General features: G+C 43.0%; 1 protein-coding gene across 1 annotated transcript; it reads left to right on the forward strand.

Moving 5' to 3' along the window:
• Nucleotides 1–1,076: 1,076 nt before the first annotated feature.
• On the forward strand, nucleotides 1,077–16,507 carry s1pr2 (sphingosine-1-phosphate receptor 2). The gene is made up of 2 exons (XM_041061823.1): nucleotides 1,077–1,614; nucleotides 14,692–16,507. The coding sequence occupies exon 2, from the start codon at nucleotides 14,819–14,821 to the stop codon at nucleotides 15,932–15,934; it is 1,116 nt and encodes a 371-aa protein (XP_040917757.1). The 5' UTR covers nucleotides 1,077–1,614; nucleotides 14,692–14,818; the 3' UTR covers nucleotides 15,935–16,507.
• The last annotated feature ends 350 nt before the right edge of the window (nucleotides 16,508–16,857 follow it).

A 16,857-nucleotide genomic window follows, 5' to 3' on the forward strand; every position in this document is an offset into this window, starting at 1 on the left:
GTTGTTCTTCTTTTCCTCTACTGTGAGTAATTTCCACATAGTCTGTGTGGGGGCGGCAGGGATGAGTGCAGTGTGAGCAGATTGCACAACCTTGATCATTTCTCCTCTGAAAACTATCACCAGACATGACATGAGTCAGAGCTCTTGAGGCTGTTAGGTAGAGACCAGACGTACCCAGACTCATATCATTCACATCCCTAGGCAGACAGTATGATCAGCAATGAGGTGCTCTTCCTGTGTAAGTGCTATGGTGTCATTCAGTCAGGTAGGAATCAGAACAGAAAGCCTTCGTGTAAGAGTCTGAGGTAACTTCTGCTTCCTAGCCTTTCGGTTGCAGTCATTTTCAGTAAAAAAAAAAAAAAAAAAAAAAATCCCTAAAAGTTTGTCTCTGAATCACCACACTGAGCAGTTTTCATTTCTCTGTACCAGGTTCTTTCGTTTTCCATTACAGAACCGGGGAGACTCTAAATGTTTTCTGAGACAACTAATAGATACTATAACAACATTACCGTGCTCATTTTTCTTATCACAGACACATGACATCATAACCACTTGGAATGACTCTGGCTTTCAGTGTAATAACTGTGAAGAGATTATTACCTCCTCTGGGGTTGGACAGAGGCTCTTTCACTGGAGCCAGCACCTGCCCCCCTGTAGGTCTATGCACGGCCCTGGTGACTAACAAGCCCTGACTTACCTTCACCTCATCCTTATTACGCCCATACCCGCACCTGAGGCATACACGCAATAATTACAGCAGCGATTCATCTGAAACAATAAATATAAGAAATAACATATAGTATATATAGAAAATGTCACTGAACCAGGGGCAGGTTATTTTAACACAATAAATGAACTTCATTACATTGTCTTAGAATTATATGCATATGCAGCTGGCCTCTGCTCTCACGGGAAACTGAGCAAGGATGAGCAGAAAAGTGCGGACTCCCGTTCATGCTGGGATCTGTTAGGAAAGAGGAAGTGAGGAGGTGGAACATCTGGACTTCATTTGTGTGCTCCAGAGTTGGAAGGGAAAGGTCCAGAAATAGGCTTAAAAACTGTTTTCCATATTAATTGCTGTCCACAAATCCGCCTCATGGTTTTATGTCGACACTGAGACTCGCGACTCTTTATGGGGCTGTGACGTTTTCTGTGTGTGTGTGTGTGTGGGTGTGTGTTTGTGCGTGTGTGTGACCGCGTATTGTGTGCGCGCCTCCCTTTAGCTCCACAGCCCCGTGGATCTGTTGTTCCCACAGAGCAGTAGGACAATCAGACGGACTGGAGGATTAGGGGCGGCAAAAAAAGAGAAAGTGCGATTTCTACTTTCATTCATTCTTCCTCATATCTTTTGGAGACGTCGCTCTTTCGAGAGGTCTTTTCACGGTTTCCGCGGTGGCTCACACTCCGGTATGGATTTACCACTGGCTAGACGAGACACGCCGCTGAGCCGTCTACGAAAGTTTTGATTGTCATCGTTGCCTGTCGACCTCGGAGCCGAAGAGAGCGCTTAAGTTTGACGCAGCATTTGTGCATGTGTGACCACATGCGAGGACATTTGGAGACAAATATTTGTCGGAGCGTCTTTTCGCTGCTCTCTACTGTGTCTCTCATGGGGTAAGTAACCGTCTCGACATATATTGTTAATGTGACAGTGAAAGTCTGCATGTGCCGCGGCAACCTAACAAAAAGATCTGATGTGTCTGTCGCTCTATACCGTGAAAGGCTTTAACAGTAGATTAGTTCTTGTAACTTAACAAATATCAAAGGTTTACGCGTAAACTCCACGAGTTTCCCTCATGGCAACAACGACCACTAAGGCGCTTTAATAATGAAGTGAAAATTTCCAATGACGCTCAAAATTTGGAAACGTCCCGCTGACTCACACACACCTTTGACACTATGGCCCACGTTAGGCAACGAGTCACCTCTGCAGTTCTACATACGGCAGGCAGAAACACCGCTGCAGCCTGCAGTCACGGCGAGGATTTGGATTCCGTGTGACAGCTTTTCTTGAACAGTGTGCGCGTGTATTTTAACATTAATTAGTGTTAAATATTAACAGCTGTTGATCATGGCGGGGGAGGGGGGGTGTGTGTGAATGCGGTCACATTATATGTGTTCTGTATTAGCTGTTGTTGGGGGCTGAGATCTGATATGAGTTGCGTGAACTCCAGGCGGGCGCGTCCGCCCCCACCCCCGCACACAAACACACACACACACACACATACACATACACACTCCCAGTTCCTTGGAGCCGTTGCGAAGCCTGCTGTGCCCCCCCTCGCTCTGACCCCTCCGATGTTGTTGAGGCTTGTTCATCCGTCACTCTAAAGAAGGCATTGTATTGAAAGGATGTATTAATAAGACAAAAGCCCCCATTATCCCTATGTACCGGAGTTAATCTCATGGGGTTGGAGATGTGCTCCCCATAGGAAGGCAGCACAGAGCTTTAACGAGCAACGACTTAACACAATGCAGTATATTGTTATTCGAAATTTAAATTTAGTGAAAGATAAGGGAATTAATTTGAATACACTGTAACGGTAACATACATCTGTATTAGAGACAAATGGATTTTAGTTGTAAATTGGAATGGGATTTTCAAGTTGTTTTAAAAACATGCAAACTTGTGTCCGTGCCATCTTTTGAAAATCTAGTAGTTACACTTCCTTATCACCACTGAAAGGTCATACTAACCAAACAACACACTGATTGTTTCCAGTATGTGAGTAAACCATACAGACAAGGATACATAGGTGCCAGCAGTCCAGTCATGAGGCATCCTGTTGTGGGAGAATCCTCAAATCACAGTGAGATAAGATGATAAGGTGGAGGAACTAATGTTTATTGCCCAGATAAAAGCTCCCATCCATCATCCTCTATCCTGTGGTTGGTCTGCTTCAGTCTGCACAGTGTGGTGCTCATTAGCAGGCTGCCTGAAACTGCTTGTGGTGACATTATCTCAAGCCCAAGTCGATGTTAGAGGGCAAGGAACCAAGCTCTCCAATGCACACAGATGCCACAAAGCCTGTTTGAATTAAGACTAGCAAACATCTTAAGTGATAACGTCAGGACTAGGGGGTGAAGAGGAAGCACAGTCGGCAGTGTTAGGAAAGGACTATCAAGTGTCGAAGGCCCTGTCAGCAGGTTCATTGACGCTGGTTTTCTGTGAGAGCAGCTTGGTTTGTTTGGGGCATGCACGGACTCAGGTGCTTCTCCCAGCATGCCTTGGCCGGGCTGTAGACAGAGCGTGATACGGCCGGCCAGGCTGTCTGCATTTGGCGCGTGGAACAGCATGGCTGATAATACCAAAATGAAACCCCACCAGGGCTGACCACAAGCCAGGCTTCTTCACACAAGCATTCACAAATCCACCATCCTTGGCCTTTGTGAGAGTAACCTCAGGGTGCTGTGAACAGCATCAACACTTTGACACTCCACAGCTCTAGACACACTCAGCCTTTCACAGACACAGGGCACACATGGTATTAGTCTTACCCGTCTATATAGAGGAACTTTAAAATCTTTTATGTTCGAGCGCAGGGAGACGGACTCAGTCCGGCCGCCCATGACATCATGAGCTGAGGATCTGTGGCCACTGTGCATAGTGGCCGCTGTAATCGGATCCCTCTCAGTGTGGACTGCCAGGGATAGCGTGAGAAATGAAGACAAATGGATGAGCTGAATAAATAAATAGATGTGTAAGTGCACAGATGGATAAATAAATTAATAGTAATTCAGTTGTGGGAACTGGATTTGCGGGGCTTTTTTTTTTTTTAACGGAATAGGTCACTAGGGGGTTGAAGGCGGAGATGGGTGGTGGGTGGGTGGTGTCGATCCCTGAAGGATGCTCGGGTTTCAGCTCAGGCCTGGGAGCGATCCGCTAATAGGAAGCAGCGACAAGGCTTTTCCTTGGGGAGAATGACTTCTCTTTTGTTGTCTATACTCACCACTTTATTCAGCCACACAGGAAGAGCAACAAAACAGAAAGATCAGAGGAGCGACCTGCCAGCGGCACCCTGGCTTTTACCTGGTTAAATGAAACCTGTCAGAGGTCAATGCATAACTTTCATAACTTTTGGGCTTTTGTTTGTGATACTAATAGTGTTCTGCGGACAGCCATCTGGGTTCTACAGGCTCAGAGTTCTAGCTGCCGCTCTCCCTTTGCCTGAAAAACACTTTCCTTGGGTGGGGCAGCTGGAGCAAAATAAACGCCTTCTGTTCGCAAGCTGCCAAAGCGCAAGTCACAACACACAGCTGACAGCATGTAGCTTTCTGACTCACAGCCAAGAGCTGGGAGTGTCTCAGATCAGAGAAATTAATATGGCGTCCTCTGCTTTTTACCCATTTTGTAAATCTATTTGGAAAAAAAAAAAAAAGATGTCACTAAAGACTGTTTGCTCTTTATTGGCAGGTAGAGAAATACAAATGCTCACTCACTTGCCCTATCTGTCTCTCCTGATCAAAACAATCTTCCTGAGTTCCAAGAAGATGCAGTTCTGAGTCGCTGCTGTTCTGATTACTATATAAACATTTACATAAGCTGATATTTAGTGGAGACAAAAGTGGGTCTGACTATTTTAGGAAGATTTTTTGCCAAGTGAAAGAATCCTTCAGCTTTAAAGTCTCCTGTTACACTCCTTTTCCACTCCAGTGACAAACTATAAGACCCCCCATGACCAGGCGCTGATGCTTGTAGCAGCATGCCAGGATTTCCTGATGCTTCCCAGGGTGGGGATAAGGCTGTTCATCTGACACAATTCAAGCTCGGACCAGCCCTTGTTTCAAAATTCTGTCGCTTGGAAGTAATGCAGAAAATGGTTTTCAGAACTCTGACTGGCATTTTTCATTATGCAACCTTGGTCCACAGACAGGAACATTATACATCTTGCAGACACAATGACAAGTAGATTGTATATACAGTTTCTGGTTACTGCTGTGGCTTTGGATGGGACCAGCAGCACTTTGCAACCTCTCTTTAGGTTATACCATGTGATTTATTGTACTGTCCGTTCTTGTGGCAGCCTTAATCATTGTGGTCATGTTGTGGTTTCCTGATTTCCACTCAGTCTCAGCACTCACTTTGGAGTGATATTGGAGCAGGTACACTTGAAGATGCTGTGGTTTTGGAGACCTCCTCCTCCTCCTCTTTCTTCTTACCCCTTGGAAGCCTTTGTTATCCAGTCAGCTTTGTTTGTGCAGCTGGAAAACTCCACAGGATTACTTCAACACCCCACCTCCTCAGATCCAGAAGTAGGCTGGAGACAGTTTTCTTGGATTTTGAATTGCCCCATGCAGCCAGTGAGAGCCTGTTAAAACTATTCCTTTGTTTGGAACTGGAAATTAACTCTTTCAGGTTTTCTATTGACTGAAAGACTAAAAAACTGTGATGGTCTATTTTGTTAGAAAGAGCTATTAAGATTGTTTATCCTGTAAAGGCCTCAGCTTCAGTCTTTCCATGCTTAAAGACATGATGGAATTAACCTCCAGCCAAACACAAGCCAGGTCACGATAGAGGTCAGACTGCTCCATTGCAACAGACATACTGAGTGGAACTGGATGCTGTTTACTTAGAACTAATATGACGACTGTTCTAGCATGTCCATTTCATGAGCCTCGTCTAAGTAAAAGTCAAGTAGCTGTTGTCCCATACCCTCTGACAAGCAATTCTTACAGCAATTCTCACTTTTTGACTTGTTTCTGATTTTGCAAAATGTCCCTTGGCAAACAGCTCTAAACAAACCTTGCATAAGACATGATGAATCTGCATTAAAAAAAAAAACAAGTTATTTACTGTGGGGTCTCTTCTTTTTTTGAAATGTACTCAAGTAATGTTGCCAGGAAATAAAACAGACGTTGTATCCCTCCAAAACTGTGTAACTTTAAATACCCTTGAGTCTCTTTCCATGCACACACTCACTGGTCTTTAAATGCAGGTTGTAACTGTGTCGGCTCTGCACAAATATATATATATTTTTACACTTTTTTTTACACCATGTCCTCATGTCAGAGAGACTGAGTGATATTGACACCACAAGAGTTTTTCAAGAAATAAATGTGCTCTTCAAAGCCAGAAATTCTTAAATTGTATTAAATACTTAGGAACAACTGTGGACTGTGTGGACACAACAATGTTCTCTCTCCAGGCAACCGTGTTTTTCTCCAACAACAGAGCTATGTTTAATGGATCAGTGTTTGCCAGAGGAGTCTGAAGTTGTTTTCCTATGCTGGACCATGAGGAGAGATGGAGGGCCTCCATCCATTCATCATCTTATCAGTGGGCACTAGGTGGAAGCAATTGGGGTGGCTTGGTGCCCCTGTGTGTTAGCCTGTGTAGACTCTATCACTTTCCCTTTTGAAGTGTTTTGCTTTGTCGCCAGCACATTCTTTTTAGCTGTGGCTTTGATTGCACATGCAGTACCCTGACAGGTCTGTGGTGATGTTCAGTGCTCTGAAAATCACTGCAAAAATGTCTGTTGCAAGTTACAAACTTTACAGACAAGTTATGCTTCCAACACACACACGTGGAATGGATGTATGTTGTCGTATCTCTTATTCATTAACCTGCCATGCCACAAATAATCACATGGCAGCTCTCTCACGGCAACCACGCAGTTTCCCAACAAGGCAACGGAACATGAGAAGGGGTGGAGTTCAAGGTCTGGCAACAGAGTTGAATAGAAGTAGGGATCCAGGACAAAGGAGACCTAAAAGAGGGTTCAAAGCCATTCATTAGGGCAGACCTCATTGCAAAGACACGGAAAGGTGTGAGAAGGGCCAAAGTGGCTGAAACTTGAATCAAGTACACCTCAGCCATCAGCCCTGAGATTTCAGGTGCAGACCAGCCAGACCTGACCAAACTTCTTTTTACTGTGTCACCCCAGCCAGTGTGCATGTGTTTGCACTAATGGTAGCTTGTGGTTAACACTAGTCTACCTCTATGCATGCAAATTAGACACACTGACAGCTGAACATTTTCATGCATGGTTTGCCTTTGCCCCATATCAAGCTTGAACTTCAAAAACAGTTTGTACATTTTCACACTGAGCAAATTTTAGGACAGTTTGCATGCGAGATATACCTCTGGCACGCTGCAGAAGTACATAAATATACCTTCAAGAGCTAATGGAACTGTTTTCTGAAACTATTATAAGCAAAGCTACACAAAACATTACAAATGAAGATATAGGACACATACGCAGTTCTTCTAAAACAGTAGTTTTCTTAAACAGTAGTTTTCTCAGTGCAGAGCTCCAGAGTTTCTCGAACTGAGAGCTGATTGCGCAGTATGTGCTGTAATGAAGTCTTTAATAGGGGGCTATAAGAGCATGTCTGCTCCAGATGTGTGCTAAATAAATCCTTCTTGATGTGCATTTAATCACCTCTTTGTGGCCATGTTTTTTGATCTCTGTGGTGAAGTTTAAAATATATGAAGTGGGGGGGGGGGGGGGGGGGGGGGGAGGGTGTTGTTAGAGTGAGGGCAAAGAGGCTCTGCAAATCAGGGAGCAGCATGAAAAGGAAATATGCAAAATAGGGCGAAATAAAAACATGAACAATTTGGAAGGCAGTGACTTAAGTTGACAGGAACGGCACGAGGGTGAAGGTATTACAGTAATTGCCTCTCAGGCGCCACCCTTGGAGATCCCCCCTCACCAAATGGGGCAGACTGGGGTTGTTTGTGTGAGTTTGTCTGTATGTGTGTGTGAGTCTGGGGGTGGGGGTGGGGGGGGGGTCTGCCGGTCACGCGGGTTATTGCTCCTGAGGCTGCATGATGCCCCTCTTTACGCAGCTCTTTGTCTCCAGCTCGCTCAACTCACTGTCTCTGTAAGAGCCCTGTAGCACACCAACAGCTACCATAAATAAAGCATTGCAAAGTTGTACTGATGAACTGACTGAGGAAAAGAACACAAGACGAGCTACTATGAAATATATGATTAAGAAAAAAAAACAAGCAACTCTTTTTGTTCCTGAACTGTGTTGACAGTCTGAACCCCTTAGAAGAGGCTGTGCCCAAACTGTCAAACAGTTTGATGAGCGAAAGGGTAATCCCTAATTACATGATGAAAGCTCATGTATTGGGGACACCCACCTCCCTAATATCTAGCAGCTTATACGCAGTTTTAATGAAGCATGACAGTGTTAGCATAATAATGGACAGAGAGAGAGGTAGGTTTGCTCTTGCAGCTAAATTAAGCTAAAAATTAAATCCCAAACAGAGTGAAAACACAAGAAGGAACATCAATAATGTCATCACAATTAATCCATCAGTAAAAAGGAACTCTTTTGTTCTTTCTCTCCCATCTAATGTCACAATGCAGGTTGGCATGACACAGATTATAAACTTTTAATTAATACTTCTGTATTTTTTGAGGCACAAAAGGGATGTGATATGTGTATCTGTGATCGCATAGCAAGTTATAGACATTTCTTTGCCAAGTTTTTTCTTTTTTTTGTGTGTGTGTTAAATTTGTTGTTCCCCAAAAGGAGTTCCTCTCCAGGCCAGAAACTGAGATATTACAGGCCCCCATTTCATATCTCTCCGTCTGTTCTGCCTCTCGACTGTGCAAGTTACAGCACAACACTGAAACAAGCTCTCTTCGCTCTTGTTTGCACTTCCCTTTCAAACCTCTATTTTTCATTTGTCTGGTGATATCAGGAGCGCCTGGTGTTTCAAAAACAGATCCAGCTGATTTATTTGCCTCAGCCTGTTCTTTTGTCCATCGAGTAGAAGTCTGCAGTGTGTGAAATCACTGCCAGATTGTATCAGCCTGTCTTTCAGGATCTTACTGCTAGATTCATTTAGCAAATATCAGTAAACATCTGGAGGTATCTAGTCAGTAGATAAGAAATCAACAACAGTGGCTGCATGTTTAGCACTCTTAGCTTCATTAGTGGCTGTCACTTGCTGATGAAAACCTAGAGCGGCATTTAGTCTTTGTGAGTGTTTAGTAGTACTGAAGTGATTGCATTTTCTCTTTGAGTAACAGAACTATTACTTTTTACTGCTCTATGAAGTTGAGTTGTTTGCTGATGCTTTGGTGTTTGGTTTGACCTCAGACACTGTCTACATGTCTCCCATGCTTCTTTACCGTTACTAATTATGGCATCAGTTTTATCGTTTAGCTTGTCGGCAGCATGGCATGAAACAGAGATAAGAGAAACGACTTAAGACAGCATCATGACTAAGGCTCTATGAGCTGTTCTGAACTTACTTTCACCTTACAGAAAAGACTCGGCTAAATAAGAGAGTAAGCCATGTGAGGCTATTAAGTCTTTGCAGTGACCAAGGTCATTTGAAGGACCAGGACACAGCCTAGTTGTGTCACAGCAGCAACATGAATCCTCCTCATCCCAGTTACAGTGATACTGGAAACATGAATGCTTTGTCCTGGAAACTGAGGGTGGACAATCAATAGTGTTGCTGTGCTAATGTGAAAAGATTTCACACACACAGCCCCGAGGGCATGGTGATGGACAGAGCGGCAGAGAGGAAGTTCAGCCACCTGCCTGCAGACACTGTCCATCCCTGTGTTTTCTGTGGTCACACAGTGTGATTGCATGGAAATCAATGCCAAATAAAGGCTGGCCTTAATGGACCCATGTATGGACGTATGGATTATTGTTGATAATGTTAAAGTAACAGAAAAGAGTAGAGAACAGCTGTGGGTGTTCTTTAAGCATGCATCTTTCAGTTTAGTCATTTCCTTAGAATTGAAGCTCCTGTGGTAGCAGTGGTGAAACTTTGTGGTTGTAATAGTTTTGTTTGCTCCTGTGTGTCTGGCATGTCAACACTTGAAGCTTTCTGTCTAAGCTGCTGCACTTTGCACACGGAATTTTCCTTCCAGGAACCTCAGTTCCGAGGCTGTACCTCCCCTCTATGAGGTCACATTCACAGCTTCTGCTTTACTTAATTTCAAACTCAATAAAAAAGTACCTTGGTTGAAATTATTTTCTGTTTGAGTGTGAAGACTGAGATGTTTTCCCTTGACACAGTCAAAGTATTAAAGTAAAAACACCTTTGACCAATCTATTATTATATGACATCATTAGATGATTAATACTGAAGCACCAGTGTGTGAGCATTACGTTATACAGTTTAATATTCAGTGGCACCAGGGAAATTTGAGGTGTTGTGAGATGATGAGTGGGAGTAGAAAGACGATAAAACAAAGCTGTGACATGCAAAGCTGTTTTCAGTTTTTGGACTTCTTCTCTGATCTTTGATTTTTGTTGAGATACCAGATCATTTGAACTTAAAATGGAACCAGGTGAAAAGGTTAGAGGGGAAAATAATGGCATTGCTTTTTTAAATATTGTGTAAAACCCATAACCCTTCATTTTAGAAGTAAGTAGTTAACTAAAGCTGGCAAATAATTGTAGTGGAGGAGAAAGTATAATATCCCTTGAAATGTAGTGGAGCAGAAGTATAAAGTAGCATAAAATGAAAATACTCAAGTGAACTACAGTTACCTTGCACTTAAATACAGTACTTGAGTAAATGTATTTTCCAGCACTGGATGCAGTCATTATTGTCCTGAAATGTTTGTATTTCTCTTTCAAACGAGTACTGATCATTATTAATAATATAATATAATTTTCATAATAACAATAATTGTCACAGACAGGCCAGGTCAGTTAGAAGATGCTGGACACTGAGAAGAGAAAGAAGGTGGATTATTTGCTGATACCACCCTCAACAGCTGCGAAAGTGGACAGGAAAGAACAAATTACAGCAGCAGATGCTTTTTGTGTATCCATGATGAATTACCTTGTGAGTGCTCTTAAAATCTGGGGAGAGATTAAGTCTTTGCTTCAGATGAAAAGCTCAGTGTCTTGCAGAGGGAGCAGGAAGTCATTAAATTTCCTTAAAATGGAAAATGTACATGATTAACGTTTTTGCATTTTAGACTTAACAGAGAAGGCCTTTCTGTTACAGTCTCATACTATTTATTTTTTTAAGAGAACATTCTGTGAAGAAACACTTGGTCATGCTGTGAAAAAATATGCTGAATTTGGTTTTGTGTTGCCATTAAAGTGTCTTGTGAGAAGGGACTGTGAGGGGCACATGGAGAAAGATGTGTTACAGGATGTTTCAGACCACAAACAGCTCAACAGAGAAACATGCTGAGTGATTCTGTAGGTAAACACACAGTAAAGCCGTTTCAAGGCAAACAAGATAAACTCTAATTAAACAATGCAAACACCAGGTCAGTCACTTTTCTTATCTAGACCAAACTGTTTGTTGGACATTGTACATGTGAGTTAAAGTGTGTGTATACATGAAAACCTGGGCATGCATGCTGTGTTGAGGCTTTCAAGTGATTTTCCACAGAGAAAGTGGAGCAAGGTTTAAGTAGAGTGTGACAGGCAGCAGGTGGAGTAATGGACCGGCGTTCCCTTGGTTTTTAGAGAGCAGACGGCCTGCTAATTGGGGCTTATCAGGTGTTTCTGAGAAAAAACACCTGAGGCTTTTGTGCATCCGTCAGGCCCATTATGGCGAGGGAAGCTCTGCCTTGTTAGGATTAGGTGAAAACCAGAGTCAGCTTTCAGCAGTATCCATCAATTACTTTTTGAATCATCTTTTGGATGTTAAAAAGAAGCTCTGCTCTTTATGCAGCTTTTTGCAACTTTGGCTCAGTGGCTGATTAAAGCACCTTTTTCATCTGTATGCGTGGTTGCAAAAAAGTAAAATGACCTTTTGTAACATGTCTGTATGTGAAAATGCACTGCAAGGGCATCTCTGCATCATTTCTCAAATGATGAGAACGATGTACATTTTTGGTGATAAGCAAATAGCATGTCTTATAGGATATCCTGTCTCTTGTTTGGCTTCCTCTGTCTCTTTGGAGCTTGTTCTCACCTTCCTGTCCACGGTTGTATCTTTCATCACCTTGTCTAACCGTGTCTAAGCTTTGCTGTGAAATCCAGACAGGATCTTGTGTTGTTTGTCTTTCTGTAACGTCGCTGCATCTTCATCACAGTGCTTTGACATTTGTTTATGAAACCAGCAAAACTCAAAATATTGCATCTTGCATTTCTGTTCTCATTAGTTTTCTATTAAAACTGATACTAATATAATATATATATACATATATATTATATTAAAACTTTTATTAATTGCAAGTGTTCACATCTACATCTACATACTCATGTATTTGCACAACTCAGTACAACCTAAGCGTATTTACCCGTTTATGGCATTATGAAACATATTTTACCTTAGAACAGTTCAAGTCACCGTTACAAATAGGGAACAACTTTGACGATGGGTTATGATGATATGTGTCATAGCAGGAAGCCTTCACCACTGTAGCAGGAAGTGTTAACTGTCAACCAATCACAGTGAAAACATCTGAACAGCACATGGCAGGTGGAGGGGCGGGTTGGGCTGCAACGAGACAGTGCTGTAGGCAAACCAGCCCGTCAGGTTTCCCATACAGTGAAATCCTCTGATGACGGACACCAAGGGCTTTGTGGTGTCGGGAGAAACCCCGGGCTGTCTACACAACAGATGGGAAGAAAAACTGTCCCGAAAAAACCTGGCAGAGCTGAGACAAAGAAACAAGATGAAATCAATGAAAACCAGAGTATTTTCCTCTTAACAGGCTGGGGGCAGCGGAGATACAGAGCTGGTCTATGTCGACTGACTTTTCCATTAATAAAATCATTATAGCCTGCAATAATGTAACCTAATGTAATTACGCTGGTGCAGCTGGAACATGTGCTCAGCCTCAAGCCTCCTATTTGTGCCTCTTAGTGGAGCTAAAAAGGATGAGAGGGAGACGAGCCCAATACAGGGGTTCTGAGGAGGAAGTGCTCAACTGTAGATAAATTTCTGCTATGATACAGTTGCGGCAGCCAAATGGAAGTGCGCTGTCCCATTATCAAGGCTGAAGGGCAATGCTCTTCACAATGAAGGAGATTATTGTTCTTTGTTCCTGCTTGAGGAAACAACATGCCGGTCGTTACTGGCAACCATTCGCAGCTGAAAATGCCTGTATGCAGGGGAATGCTTTGTGACACTGCACTGTGTCAGTCACAGTTAGCCACGTGAGTGAGGAAAGTTTCTTGTGCATGTGTAGAGTGAAGTTCTGTGGCCCAACACATCACATTGATGAGCTTGTGTGTCTATGTGCTCATCACAGTGACGTCTCAGATTCCTGCCTTTGTGTCCAGATGCCGTTCCACATGCATGCTCTCTGTCTGGCTTTGGCTCATTCCCTCTCCATCTTTCAGTCTCTCAGGTTTTGAGTTAAAGCCCAGCAGAACAGAGAAGAGGTTCAGGCCCAGTTTCCACTAACGGCTTCCAGTTATGAGCTGCTGCAGCCATCCTGGCTAGTTGTGAAGACAAGCATCAGTGTTGAATTACCTTTGGAGCTGGCCTGCAGAGGGATCCTGTTACTTTTGACAGGTTTAAGATACCAGCTCCACCTCTAATTAGATTTCCAGAGCCTCCAACTTTCCTTTGTTTTCAGGTCTGTAGTTGCAGCCCATGTTATTTTGTTTTGGTTTGTCTATAGGTTTTTCCTTGAAAAGAGTAGCTTGAAGCCACATTATTGTCATTTTATTTATTTTTTTATTTATTTTGGATCATCATTATCAAGCTTTACACCTTATTAGGTCAAAGGTTTTCCTCATTGGTTTCACACTAGTAAGCTTGTTTGTGTATTTTGTTGTTGGATACATATAACATAAACACACAACAGTGCAAGATCTTTTGTGTATTGAATAATTGAAATGGTAATAAGTCAAGTCAAATCTTACAAAGCTTTGTAAAGCAAAGTGAAGGAAGCTCCCACCTTTTCCTCTCGGGTATCTATTTGATTTGCAGTCAGCTTTTCTGAACCAGTTGGAAGGGGTGGGTCAGAGTGATCCACAAGCTATGCTGAAGTTTCAAGAGGTAGCTCACTGGAGTGGAATGGTTCGCTCCCCACAACAATGCTGTGTGTTGACAGCCGAGTGCGCGGACAGGGTTAGTGGAATGTCCCCTTCAGACTGTGCACAGCTCTTTGTCTAAGCGCCAGCGCTCACAGAGCCTCACAGAGCATTTATTCCTCTACCTGAAGATGATCCCTGCTCGTGCAGGTTGGCAACATCCAAAACAAAGAAGATCCTTCAATGTTAATATTCTTTAAAGTACATTTATATTTCCTTGCAGGGCCATGTTTGATAATAACGTACAACTCCCTCGTGAGCCACTGGATTATTACTTTCCATTTGTTTTAAACTGCAACAAGCTGCAACTGTTGCCTGCATGGGAGTTCAGTTTGGGATGTAACAAGTGCATACAGTGAGTGCAGTGTGTTCACTGTGTGGGCCATTCATTTGTGTCATGCGATTGTTGGTTTTTTACTTAAATCTAAATGCTAACTCTTTATGTTGAATTTTTATCTGTTAGATTGCTTTATGGAGGTGATAATAAGGATTTTTTATGTTGCTGTTCCTTCTTACTTTGACTTTTTGTTAATACAAAGGAGTGTTCTTCAAGTGAATTCAAGAAAATGTTTAGTTTCCACTCTACAGACTGAGGCACAGGTTGTTGCCTAGATACTTTGTTTTGCCAGAGGTCTTTGGCGAGGGCATTGCATTTCTAAAAATGTATGTTTGCTTTGTCACAGTTTATTTCATTCGTGCAACAAAATTTCCCTTGCAAGTAACCCAGGCTTTCTCTTTCTTTTTTTGTGTCTGCAGGTGACCCACATAGAGCCTCAGAGACGTGACTGTGGGACAGGCAGTCTCCCCCTGAGCCTGGGCCCTCTTCTTGTCCTTAAAGGCAATGATTATCACCATAGACGTTCTGCACCACTCCACTGTGTGAATGAATCTTTGTCGTAAAGCCACTGTGCTCTGCCACCCTGTCACCATGAAGAGCAAGTATTCCCAGTACTACAATAACGCTCTGATCCACACCCACTATGCCTTTGCTAAGAACATGACCACCCAGGATCTCAATCAATACATTAAGGATAGAAAACACTTCACCATCCTCAGCATTGTTATCATGGTCCTCTGCACCATCATCATCCTGGAAAATCTGCTGGTTCTCATTTCTGTCTGCCGCAACAAGAAGTTCCACTCTGCCATGTTTTTCTTCATCGGTAACCTGGCATTTTCTGACCTGCTGGCTGGCTCGGCCTACATAGCCAACATTTTTCTATCGGGGTCAAGGACTTTTGAGCTGGTGCCTGTGCAGTGGTTCATCCGGGAGGGCACCGCATTTATCGCTCTGGCAGCTTCAGTTTTCAGTTTGCTGGCAATAGCTATAGAGCGCTACATTGCTATCATCAAGGTCAAGGTGTACGGCTCCACCAAAACATGCCGCATGTTCCTCCTTATAGGAGCTTGTTGGGTCACTTCCATCCTGCTCGGAGGACTTCCCATCATCGGCTGGAACTGCATCAACGACCTCCCTGAATGTTCAGCGGTATTGCCACTCTACTCTAAGAAATACATTGTCTTTGTTGTCACCATTTTTAGTGTCATACTGCTCTCTATTGTCATCCTTTATGTGAAGATCTATTTGATTGTACGCTCCAGCCACCAGGAAGCAACCAACTCACCAGCCTATGCCCTTTTGAAAACAGTCACTATAGTGCTGGGTGTCTTCATCATGTGCTGGCTGCCCGCTTTTATTATCCTCCTCCTAGACTCATCCTGCGGCATACAATCCTGCCACATCCTCTACAAAGCCGACATTTTTTTTGGCTTTGCCACTCTGAACTCAGCTCTTAACCCAGTGATTTACACGCTGCGCAGCAAGGACATGAGAAAGGAGTTCCTGCGCGTGTTGTGCTGCTGGGGAGTGCTGCAAAGCGGACGGCCCACTGAACGCTGTCTGGTCCCTCTAAAGAGCTCCAGCTCCCTGGAACACTGCACACACAAACACGAACACCAGACCACACCCATTATGCAAGATTGTACCACTTGTGTCTAATACGGTGCAAACTTATTAGACTGCTTGAGTGTGTGTGTGTGTGTGTGTGTGTGTGTGTGTGAGTGTGAGTGTGTGAATGTGAGTGAGAGTATGTGTGTATATGAAATCAAGTAGAGAGGCTGTGATGAGACAGAGAGATGTCAAAAAATAAGCAAGCACACCCTGGACTGCGATGCCTGACGAAGCTGGGACACAGCTATCTGTAGAGATGTGACTTACTCTACAGTGCAGGCTTTTTCTTATTACAATGAATTGTGTGTGTTTTCACAGTCAGCTTTCGATCAATTCACCCATGCAGTGGGTGTAAAAATACAATGTTTCAAGAGGGAACTAATTTAAAACATGAGAACTTTCAGAAATGTGAAAAGCTTTTTCATGGGTACTTCCATTAGTTAAGATGGAGTTGCAAACCATTTTAATGTATAAGCCTATCATCTTGTTTTTGTTTTTCTTTCTAAACATGTAATCCCCTATTAAAAGCCAAAAATGGAAATGTAGCATGCATAATATCGTAGATATGGTGAGTTGTTTCGGGCCTTTCAAGAACTGTATAAATGCAAAGCTTGCAAAGTTGCACTTTGTAGATTACTTCAGTGACTGTTGTCCTTTGTGAGGTTTGATCACATTACTCTCCTTCACTGATATCTGTATAATACATTAGGCCTACAGATTCTGCACTCTGCAAAGGCAGTGATCACTTTCACTCCACACTGCATTCCACAGAAGCCATACTACCACGAGTGCTCCCTCAACAATACCAGGGCTATACATGTCCTATATAACCTTGCTTAAACCATCTGATAAACTACCACAAACTTACATAATCTGCTTACATTTACTGCATGAAATTCTAACTCTTTTGTAAGCACTAATGTGTATGATATATTCCAGCTCCAGCTTCCATCACTAACACCCCTTCCCTC

This window comes from Toxotes jaculatrix, chromosome 18 (genome assembly GCF_017976425.1).
Source record: "Toxotes jaculatrix isolate fToxJac2 chromosome 18, fToxJac2.pri, whole genome shotgun sequence".
In the NCBI taxonomy this organism is placed as follows: Eukaryota; Metazoa; Chordata; class Actinopteri; family Toxotidae; genus Toxotes; species Toxotes jaculatrix.

Excerpts from the sequence above, each read along its gene's own strand:
- s1pr2 (XM_041061823.1), top strand. The coding sequence starts at position 14,819 with ATGAATCTTTGTCGTAAAGCCACTGTGCTCTGCCACCCTGTCACCATG.